This window comes from Xyrauchen texanus, chromosome 14 (assembly GCF_025860055.1).
Source record: "Xyrauchen texanus isolate HMW12.3.18 chromosome 14, RBS_HiC_50CHRs, whole genome shotgun sequence".
NCBI classification, from domain to species: Eukaryota; Metazoa; Chordata; class Actinopteri; order Cypriniformes; family Catostomidae; genus Xyrauchen; species Xyrauchen texanus.
Window position 1 is genome coordinate 41,774,515 of NC_068289.1, and position 11,703 is coordinate 41,786,217.

General features: G+C 35.5%; 1 protein-coding gene across 1 annotated transcript; it reads right to left on the minus strand.

Annotated features, from left to right (window-relative positions):
• Positions 1 to 433: 433 nt before the first annotated feature.
• On the minus strand, positions 434 to 9,468 carry LOC127655225 (putative sodium-coupled neutral amino acid transporter 11). The gene is made up of 12 exons (XM_052142901.1): positions 9,339 to 9,468; positions 9,115 to 9,235; positions 7,709 to 7,783; positions 7,392 to 7,526; positions 7,218 to 7,283; positions 6,941 to 7,047; positions 4,769 to 4,848; positions 4,433 to 4,503; positions 3,558 to 3,719; positions 3,316 to 3,428; positions 2,671 to 2,802; positions 434 to 854 (listed from the first exon to the last, which is right to left on the minus strand). The coding sequence occupies exons 1-12, from the start codon at positions 9,426 to 9,428 to the stop codon at positions 564 to 566; spliced, it is 1,443 nt and encodes a 480-aa protein (XP_051998861.1). The 5' UTR covers positions 9,429 to 9,468; the 3' UTR covers positions 434 to 563.
• Positions 9,469 to 11,703: the final 2,235 nt, after the last annotated feature.

Consider the following 11,703-nt stretch of genomic DNA (forward strand, 5'->3'; position numbering starts at 1 on the left):
AAGGTACTTAAGTGTTTGAATGACTTAAGGTACAGCTCTCCAGATATTTTCCAACCAAAAGAACATCAGAACACTAATAATACATGAAAGTATTTTCATGTATTAATAATACATTAAAGTGACACAAAAGTGACATTTTAAAGATACACAAAAAAAATATTTTAACCTATTTTTTAAGATTTACACATTTCAAATTTAAAACACAATTCCATTAAATTAAACTGTAATCTTTTAACAAAATTAAATGAATTTCAAAAAGTATTTAGTAATTACAATTTGTAAATCTTAAAATTATTTTTGAGTGGAAACGTTTTTTACTTGAAGGAGAACATTGTGTATTTTAACTTAACTACATTTTTAATATTTAAACAAAATGATAGACTAACTCAGCTTGAAAAAAAAGCTATTTTACTGACTTTTCATACATGTTCATATTTCATACACAAATACATTAAGTGCCTTAACAATTTATTGCAACAAAAAAAACAACATACAGTATCCTGTTAAACGGCTCCCAGTGAAAATGTTACATTTTAAAATAAAAATGATTTCATGTTTAAATGTCATAAAATGCTAACATTCTGTGTGGTGTTAATATTCTGTATCACACTGCTCATTGGAGTGGTGCTGAGAACTGAGGTGTTGGAGACCGTACAGTAGAACATCTCTGCTCCATGTGAACAGTCCTGAGGAAACAGCACCATCATGATTAATCCGATAATCATAACACAAATACCTGCAATCAGGATGATACTGGGAATTAGATTTTCCCCATGAAACCAGCGGCCATCCGAGAGCTTCAGAAAGCAGGCGGCAGGGAAGATAAAGATGAGGGGAGTCGCACTCAGAACACCCTGAGAGAGAAACAAATACACAACAGTTAAATTACAGAAAAATGTTAACATCTCTACAAGCAAAGAGAGACATTTGCTAGCTTAGTCTTAAAGATTCTGGCAGTTCAAGGTATGTGAAGACCTCATGACAGGATTAAGGTACAGGCTTTTATGGCTCCGTTCATTTCTATAAAGTTACTTTCAACACTGCTCATTTATCCATGTGTTTTATCATAATTCATGTTGATCTAAATGAATAATCTAGAGATGAGGAAGACACAAATGAGAGTTATTTATCGATATATTGTTCTTGATTGGCAGCATTATGTTAAATGCACATTGTAAGTGGAGTTTATATCAGCGCATGTGTCTTCATTAAGTCCTGATTTATACATTACGTTTGTGAGGTAATAGTTTGATCGGTTGTTTTTGCCCATTTAAGCAGATTACTAGATCTGTGTTAAATATGTAAAGTTATTTTTAATATCAGCTCCTGTTTTTTAACTCCCATGTTGGCATCACCAGAAATGGTCACTGAGTCATTAAATGGATCTGAATAAACTTTGGTGACTCAGCAATAAACTCGCGCGGGTAACTCTGTCAATGTGAACTGGCTCCGGTCCAAAAACTTTACCAAAAAATAAGGCTGGACATAGAAATGCATAAATTCTCAGACTATAAACTCTTCAGACATGTTTAGTCAGTTCTGTTCTATGGTTTGTGTGCAGCTGTGTTGTGATGTTGTGTCACTATCGCTGTGGAGGACCTGTTTTTAAATAAAGTTTTTGTTTACATCACTGAGCGCTATTGGTATTCATAATTTCTCCCTTTGTTTTTAGAAAAATAAAAAAATGTCACAGGGTTATAACAACATAGTGGTGAGTAAACAATGACTGAATTACATTGTTTGGGTGAACTAATCCTTTAATGTTAGTTGAATTTGTGCTATTTTAGTACATACTACATCTTTATACTGTGGATGACTTTGTTTGAAAATTTTTAATAAAGCATTATATTGGAGGCCTGGCTCAGTGGTAAAGACACTGCTACCATCCCTGGAGTTCGCTAGTTTGAATCTCAGGGTGTGCTGAGTGACTCCAGCCGGGTCCCCTAAGCAACCAAATTGGCCCGATTGCCTACAAGTTAACCTCCTCATGGTTGCTATAAATGGTCTGCACTTATATAGTGCTTTATTTTTAACCTTAGAGGTTACCAAAGTGCTTTAAACTGTGTCCCAATGGTGGCAGAGCTGCCATGCATGCCATTGGGAGCAACTTGGGGTTCAGTGTCTTGCCCAAGGACACTTCGGCATGTGGATTCGTGTGGGCCGGGAATCGAACCGCCAACCCTGCGATTAGCAGACAACCCGCTCTACCTCCTGAGCCACAGCCGCCCCAATGCTATAATGTGGTTCGCTCTCGGTGGGGCGTGTGGTGAGTTGCACGTATATGCCACGGTGGATGGCGTGAAGTCTCCACACGCGATATGTCTCCGCGGTAACACGCTCAACAAGCCACATGATAAGATGCGCGAGTTGATGGTCTCAGACACGGGGGCAGCTGAGATTCGTCCTCCACCACCCGGATTGAGGTGTGTCACTATGCCACCACGAGGACTTAGAGCGCATTGGGAATTGGGCATTCCAAATTTGGAGAAAAGGGGGAGGGAAAAAAAAAAGATAAGGAATAGAAGTATATATGGTGTAAAATTTCAGCATTTTCAAAATATGCGATTAATTGTGATTGACACACACAAAAATGAAGTAATCGTGATTAAATATTTTAAACGACTGACAGCACTACTTTTTAGATGTTGATGAATCAACTGGACAACTCACATTTAGTTCTAGTACAATACCCAGACAGTCATAAGAAAGGGAAATTGCAGTCGTTGCTGATATGATCACAAAGGTAACGATGACATGGGCTGTGTTACTGAGATCTTCTTTAAAAAAGACATTGGAGATCACCTGGACACAGTATGGAAACCATAAAAAAAGAGATGTGAAAAGTTACTACATTATTAAAATACTGGAACAAGCATCTTTAGCATGGCATTATTTCAAATGCCACGTTTGACAGATCTGCTTTTTTTTTGTATTTAAACCCATAAATAAATAAAGTTGTAGGGTTTTGACTATTTTAAAAGAAAAGTTATGCTATAAGATGAACAAGAAATGTTTAAGATTTTGCACTATTTTTGGCCACTTATCAACTCAAGTGCATGCTAATATATATATATATATACTTATTATTATTATTTGTTTTTACAAAATTCTGTAAAAACACAATTGAAAAGAGAAATTGCTCAGAATCTTATGATAAGGTTGTTTGTAGATTTCTAAACTGATACAAGGGGTTGCTAATATGTCAGTTGATCAGCCACGTGGGGGCATGCTTATTGGCTGATGCTGGTAATCTGAAAATGGCCAAATATCAATGGTGAGCTGTAGTGGTGTAAATACCACTAAATACCGTCCTACCTCACGGGTTACAAAGCACTCCAGAGGGAATGTGGTGATGATACTGACACCATAGCAAAACCGGCCGAATGTTGCCAAGTTATCATTCTTGCAGTAGTTCTCAAATATATCACCTGCAGGCAAGAAACACAACAGGAAAACATGCAATTCCGTTCAAGCTCTCTCCATGCATAGTTTTTTGTCTATGATACAGTCCAATCAAAGTAACAGGTGCTGATTGTGATACATAGTACTTAATTTACCTTGTGTGTAGCCAGTAAAAGTTGCATATCCTGCAGCTGCAAAGACAACACTGACCAATAAGGCCAAGCCCACCGACACGTGTGTGACAAAAGACCAGTTACTCAGTGTGGGCTCCTTCAGTGATCCATAGATCATAAAGCTGTTGTGGTGGCAGATAAAAGCTGAAAAAAATATTAACACTGTCAAAGCTGAAATGGAAAAACCAAAGGTACTTTGTTCTCTGTTATCTAACATTTCATATATTTTATAAAACTCTATCTTAAAGGGAGTTTCATCCAAAAATGAAAATGTGAAAGTGGAGATTTCTAGTAAAAAAAAAATATTTAGATCTTGATCGGTTTCTCACCCACACCTATCATATCGCTTCTGAAGACTTGGATTTAACCACTGGAGTCATATGGATTACTTATATGCTGCCTTTATGTGCTTTTATGAGCTTCAAAGTTCTGGCAACCATTCACTTGCATTATATGGACCTCCAGAACTGAAATATTCTTCTAAAAATCTGTGTTTGTGTTCAGCAGAAGAAAGAAAGTCATACACATCTAGATGGCATTAGGGTGAGTAAATTTTCATTTTGGGGTGAACTGTCCCTTTAAAATGAAAGTTCAGGTTTCAGTACATGTTACACTCAATTGACAGCATTTGTAGCATGATGTTGATTACCACAGAACAAATAGTTTCAACTGGTCCCTCATTTAATAATAATAATAATAAATCATTTATAAATAACCCCTGTAAAACTTGCAGTTCGAGTAAGGCACTATAATGGACGTGAATCCATTCAAAATCCAAAATCCTCAAATGATGAAAATACCAATATTAGGCAAATATTACCCCATAATAAAATAGTTCAATGAAAGTAAAATCTCACCAAAAGACATGACAGCAACTGCCTGAATTGCATTCCATTGAGCAAACACCCATGCACCCTCTGTTGGAGGTCTGGACAAAAAGAAATAGGCGTAAATAAATAAATCTACAACATCACCAACTCCAAGTGTGAGCAAAAGTAAAATAGATGCTTGCCTTAGCGAGCACCACTAAAAAAGAGAAATAAATCAAACCAATAATGCAAGTTCATGCATGTAATTTCTCAGAAATCAGCATTTATACGGGTAAATATTAGCCTGAGCTGCAGTCAGCAAACATAGAGCATATGGTGGATGGTGTGAATGAATGCACACAGAGGGCGAGAGAGCTTTTGTACATCTGTGGTCCAAGAGTCGCTGCTCTCACGATCACTGTGATGAGAATGGCAACAGTCAAAAGCATAGACAACAAAGATACCTGAAACACAGAAAGAGAGTTGAATCATCTTCTTTTTAAAGGAATAATTCCTGAAGAATTCCCAAAATGTATTCTGATATTATTTACTCACCCTTATGTTGTTCCAAATCTGTATGGTGTTTTATTTCTCACATAAACAGATTATTTGAAGAATCTTTGCGCAGAGTTTTTTTTTAATATTCCAGTTTATTGTGACCTGTCAAGCTCTAAAAATGACATAAAGCACCATAAAAGTAGTCCATATGACTGCTGATGTCCGCCTGATCTCATTAATAAATGGAGCTATTTGCATGTTTGTACGTTTGGACAAACTCTAAAATGTACAATATGCACGTTTGAAAGCATCTCAAAAGTAATCAATTTCACGGATTTACAGCTTTAAAAACGTAAAATATTGACGAATACATTACAAATAAATTTGAATAAATGAATCAATTATAAATATATTTTACTGTTTTATAGTTTATATGGTTTAGATCCCTTAACCCTACCACAACTTCTAAACATAACCACTTTTCAACAATATAAAAACATGTAACCAGTATATTAATGTACTGTAGCAATTATTTTTGTTACACTATATCAATTTAAATATATTTTACAGCCGCTAATCCCACAAATACTCCTAAACCTAACCATAACCAATTATTAAGCATATAAAACATAACAGGCACATTTAATCACAATCATTTATTCCGAAAAATTGATCAGTACAAAATTAGTCCAAATGGCGATGTGCAGTGTGTTGGATGTTGGAAGTGCTCCCTGATACAATAGCATTGTGTGAGGTAGAGAATGGATTATAATTATTAATCGCTGTAAATCTTCTCCTGATGCACACTGTAACAGTGCTCATGAAGTCATAGCTCTAACATATACATCGCAGAATACAGCATGTCACAAACGGTCATGAGACACTTGAGAGCCAATGAGCATGCAACATCACTGCCGTAAAACCTGTGGTCTTAATGCTTCTTGAGGCATGCGTTTTTTCATTTTGAAACAAAACCAACCAACGCAGGCTGATGTTACGGCGGATGCATGGAGAGGCATCATTGAATAAAAGGCTTGAATTTGGGTCGGTTCTTCACAGAAGCGAATGCATTTATGGATTCATTATATTATTGTTTTATGGTGTTATTTGTGGTTTATTTAGTTTTTTAGTATATTCTGAAATCTCATATCCCGTGGCAAACATTTATTTTTTATTCATTGTAATATTTTTAAAGTGTTGTCTTGTTTAAAGTGATATAATCCTTTAAAACATTGTATAGGGCTGCAGAAATCCCACAGAGTTGAATGAAACTGTTAAAATGTCATATTATAATGTCGGCTGCGTTAAATAAATGTGATGGCATTTATCTAATAAATGATGTGTAATTAACTGATTAATTCTATGAGTTCTATTAATTCAATAATAATTTATTCAAACAGTGCACGCAAACTTTTGCACGTTTCTATAAGTGTTAATACGTAAAATGATGTCATTTAAATGCTGTCAATATGTCAATATTGTACGTTTCGGTGACTATGCAAATGTAAGAGAATGTTTGTTAGAACCAAACTTTACGTAAGCAAACATACTAATTCTCATGAGATCATGTTGGACTTGTGCGATAATATTCCATGACTTCTGAAGTCATAAGATGGAACACACCAGAAATCAATAGTTATTCACTGATAATCTTGCCCATTGCTAAAGTTCTGAAATCTCACCATCTCTTTCAGAAAATGGTAAGTGAACACATCAGCTTTGATGCCAAATAGCCTCTGGTTCTCACATGTAACAGGTTTTTGGTCCTTTTTTTGAACTTGGCATACACGGTGTGTCACTATGAACTGTCTTTTTGTAGAAAAGAGCTTCATGAAGATTCCTCAAAAATTCTGCTTTTGTCTTCCACGGGAAAACAATGACATACAAGATTGGAGTGACATGGGGGTGACTAAATAATGACAAAACTTTAATGATTGCTTACTATTCCTTTAAATCTGTAGTTCAAAAATTATTATATTTATGCATAATATATTATAGTAAATGAAATAGAGATATTAAAGTATTCATTAAAAGAGTGAATAACTTGCAACACTTTACCTTTCCCAGCTTTCCGATATCTCTAAATAGAGACAGAGGGAGAGTGAAGAGAAGAGTAGACACCAGAATAACAAAGTGTCTCTCTGTAAGAATGTCCCCGGGACCAACTGCAAGAATAAAGAGTACACATCAGGTCTCATCTTCAAGAAGAAAACATGGATTAATGATTTTTGGAGGGATAGTCCACTCAAAACACACTACAAGAAATTTAGAAATAAGATAAGGAACTATTCTGCCATCATTTACTCAACAGCATGAGGTTGAATAAACTGCTCACCTCCTTGAATTCTCATAAACACTTTGGTCAGGGTATCCCCTGTTATGATGTTGTAGCTGATCATTGCTATATGTGGGAAGCAACGGGGTGAACGTTTTTTCATTCAAATCTCACTTCATTTCTGTGTAATTACAAGAAACGTTCATAAAGACAGATAATAATGTCTGTGATTACCGATGAATGGGTACAGAAACTGTAGAGCTGACAAAATCAAATATCCGATCAGGCCAAATGTGCTTTGCACCAGAGACTGATAACTGTTAGTCCCAGACAGATTTCCCCCTCTGACAAGCAGGATAATGGAGTAATCTGCAGAGAAGGAAAAAACTCTTAAAAGTACTGGTTGTTTTAAAGTGAAATCATTTCTTAAAAGGAATATTTCACCCTCTTGTCATTCCAAACCTATATTAATGTCAATGCACGTATTTTTAAATACACATAACTGTCATGGAAATGCACAATTAACAGAGCATGCACAACGCATACTGTACCTGTGATAAAGGCAACCAGAATAAGCAACAGAAGGCCCAGAGGAAGACCTGCTTGACTCATGGAATATGGCAAACCTAATTAAAGTAAAGCATAAAGTTACTGATGTGAAGGACTTGTTCAATCTGAAATGCACGCAAGTAGGAAGGATATGAGATTCAATAATGTGGGAATAATTTGTTTTATTTCCAATCAGGTAGGTGATTTTGGGATTTGATTTGATAGCGTACACAGTTATGAAAGTTGTCACTAGGGTTATACTGTTAGATTTTGAGTTAAATGTCCAACTACAGAAGTGCATGGTTTATCCACCATGTTGGTTTCAAACTTCTTCAAATTCTAAATTGAATTCTATCCTCCAAACTAAAATTCCAAAGTCATCATATTTTTGTTTTACACCAAAAAAAAAAAAGTGGTAACCTTAATTGCTTACTCAGTGATCTATTTCTAATGATCTAACCCATAAAAAATACTTTTGTTGTTGTAAACTGCAATTATCTATTAACAGGTCAATTTAGTCAAATTAAATAGCCTTTCTGAATTGAATAAATTTAGATGTTTCCATATAAAAACATATTTTAAGATGAAATTTTCTTTGTTTAATGTCCTTCATGTGGTAACATCTAAATTAACTTTTGACTCAAATCAAAAATATGATTTAATATCACTGAATCAACCTGAATGCATTGGGGAAACACCAACAAAACTAATTTTACCACTTTTTACAATGTATAGGTTTATACATTGTGCAATAGTTGCATAGTTATTTTGCCATTGATGTATTTATTTGTTTATCTATTTTTACTACAGGCTATTAAAGATGACATGTGACAACATGCCCCCACTATTTTTTTTTTTTTTTTTTTTAACAAAGTTAATCTTCAATACCTTCAATAATTTGCAGCCAGTATTTATAAGTGCCTACATAGCAATTGTCTTTAAAAAAAATAAAATAAACCAACAATTATTCACTGTTGTAAAATTGCGACAACTAGCCCCGGCCCTTCTGCGTAATGTGGGAAATATCTAGTTCACAAAAATAGTAAGAATAATCCATACATTCAAACATTCAATGCTGACCTTTATGCCAAAAGATATATCACAGGACCAGTAAAAATATGTGTGTTTTTTTCCCACGAGTAAAGACGCACGAGAACTGCTCTAGAGTCATATGATTCAGTACCGCGTGAAATCTAACCCAGTTTCCACTGGAAGAATGTAGTTTTTATAGAAATATTTCTAAATAAATAGCTTAAATAAATATTCTATTTTACATTTTTTGAGGAAAACTACATTTTTTTTTTTAAATACTATGCATATTTTGGTCTATTTTAAATTATTTTAATACGAAAGAAAAAATATTGACTTTATATAAATTTGTTTAAAAAACGACATAATATTAGCCTACCAATAATTCCGGATCCGATAATAGAATTGATGAAATTAAATGAGGCCGAAGACATCGAGCTAGTTCCACCTTTCTCCGTATGGTTTTGCGGGGACAACAAAAAATCCCTGTCATCTTCCGTCTGAAATCACAAAAAGTCACATCAGGAACATTTTCACTGTCTCGAGACTTCCGGTTATAAACGTATTCAATGCATCGTTTGATAGCCTATTGTGCAAACTCACCTGTTGAACGCTGTCACGGTTCTCTCTTCCGTGGTTTTCCATTAAATCAATCCGTCTTAGTTGTCCTGCAGGATATGGATGTTCTCGCATGTCACGCACTTGAACAACTGTCGAAAGTGCGCTCCATTGATTCTTCCATTCCGCCCACAGAATAACAATACGCCCCTTGTTGCATTAGCTCTATTCCTGCATGGAAAACTTAATCTGCTTTTGACACAAAAAGCCACAATGAACTGTAGGCTATTGTAACTGCTGGCCTAACTCTTGCTCAACTGTCTGTGATTGCACTCAGTACACTGTAAACCATGAACCTGTTAATTTACAGTAAATTAGTGGAAGCACAGAGGCCTGTACATTACTGTAAAACAAAAAAATGGGAATCATATGGTACCATAATTCTAATTGTATACCAGATACATCACACTTACTGTATTTACTCTAATACACTCTAGTATGGTTTTATATAGAGGACAAAGTCTTCACAGCAGGACACTGCACACTATTGCTTATAAATCTAAATAACTTTCTGAAGCATTCATGTGCCACTACTCCAACACCTTCCTTTTGTAATGATGCCAGTGGCGTAGCAGACATTTGAAAAGTGGGGGGAACACAGTTGTCAGTAGGTGGCTCGCACATACCCAACACTTACAGTTCAATATTAATATATTACAGTATATATTAATATATAAGTATGCTATATATGTGTGTGTGTCTTATTTATTTGTAATAATAATGTGGTATTTTAAAGATTCAAGTATTGCAGAATAATTAAAAGATTTAGCAAAACTAACTGCAAAAATAATTGGCATCTTGTGGAGCACTTGCTTCTGTTTCCCACATGACAATAAAAGACTGAGCACAATGGTCCTGAATAAATTATTTAATCAATTGCAATAATGTCAATTGTGCGTGTGCACAATTGTAATTTTTACTATGTGCTTGTGCATTGTGGGATTTAAGGGTGCGTTCACACTTGTAGTTCGGTTCTATTGGTCCTCTTGATCCGGACCAAAAAAGAAAATGATACATTTAGTCCTGGTTCTCTTAACATTTACATTAACATTTTTAACACCAAACCTAACAATACAACACGAAAGGCATCAGGAAAAAGTCACAGCCTGCTTGGACTGCTTTTATGACGTATATGTTTTGACAGAACTTGCCGATCATCCAAATCAATGCTGGCTGCTGGGCGAAATGCGCTCCTATATATATATATATATATATATATATATATATGTATATGTGGTGGTATTTCTACCTGCTGAGAACAAACAAAGAGATAATATAATGCATAAAGGAGTCAGAACAGCGCCAGGAATTCCTCCGTTGCACACAGAAATGAAGATATGCTGCAAGGACAGCTGATGGCGTTTCCAACACCAGTACCGAACTGTAATGGGCAACATAGCTCCTATGATGAGAAGAACCAGGTATGCTTGAGGTCAGTATTAGGAAAATTACTTCCTGTTATTGGTCTGTTTAGATGTCTTAGGTCCATGTTTTGTTCATATATCAATCGAACCGCTCCAGAGTTTGTTTGGAAGCGGACCGAGGCAAACTTTTCAGGGGGTCTCGGTTCGCTTGTTTGGTGGGCACCAAGGTTCGGATGGCAGCGTTTATACTTGTTCAAATGAACCGCACTAATAGAGCAATCACACCAGAGTTCGGTTTAATCTAACCAAATCTGCCACGTGTGAACACACCCGAAATGTATTCAAGTGGCTCGAGTGTTTGGACTGAGTTCACCAAAATTAACTCAGATACATTTAATGATTCAATGACCATTTCTGATGATGCCAGAAGGTGGTGACAAATGAGTTAAAAGAAGGATTGTCCTTTGTTTTTCAGCAGTGCATTTAATGTAATGCTGCCAATCAAGAACAATATGCTGATAAATATGCCCCTGTTTGTGTGTTTCTCATCTCTAGATTATTAATTTAGATCAACATCAATGCCGATACAAACATGGATAAATGAGCATAGTTGAAAGCAACTTTATAGAAATGAGTTGACAGTCTGACTGATGGTCTATTACATAAGGGTTGTTTCAGCTCAAGGAACTCACCTGTGATTGTTTGGATGGTCACTTAATCAGCCCAAAGTAACAGAATGCAAGAATATTGTATACAAATCCACCATTTGGACTCGGTATCGGTTTAGCTTGGAAAAGTGAGGGGAACAAAAATCACCAAATCGTGTCCCCCGTGGCTGCTACGCCCTAAATGATGCTGCATATACATGTTACTTTGAACAAAAGATTTACAAATCATTTCATTTTGTTCTTAATCCTTGCACCCACCACTTTAATGATGCTCACTTAAATGAGAAAGAAATTATTAGCTTTCTTCTAGTCAGACCA

What these genes read in the sequence shown, in the direction of transcription:
- LOC127655225 (XM_052142901.1), bottom strand. Translation starts at nt 9,428, where the DNA reads ATGCGAGAACATCCATATCCTGCAGGACAACTAAGACGGATTGATTTA. An exon ending in GTTTCTGTACCCATTCATCG is followed by an intron (nt 7,284 to 7,391) that starts GTAATCACAGAC and finishes TCCCACATATAG; the next exon opens with CAATGATCAGCTACAACATC. An exon ending in AGTTGCTGTCATGTCTTTTG is followed by an intron (nt 3,720 to 4,432) that starts GTGAGATTTTAC and finishes TATTTTTTTCAG; the next exon opens with CTTTTATCTGCCACCACAAC.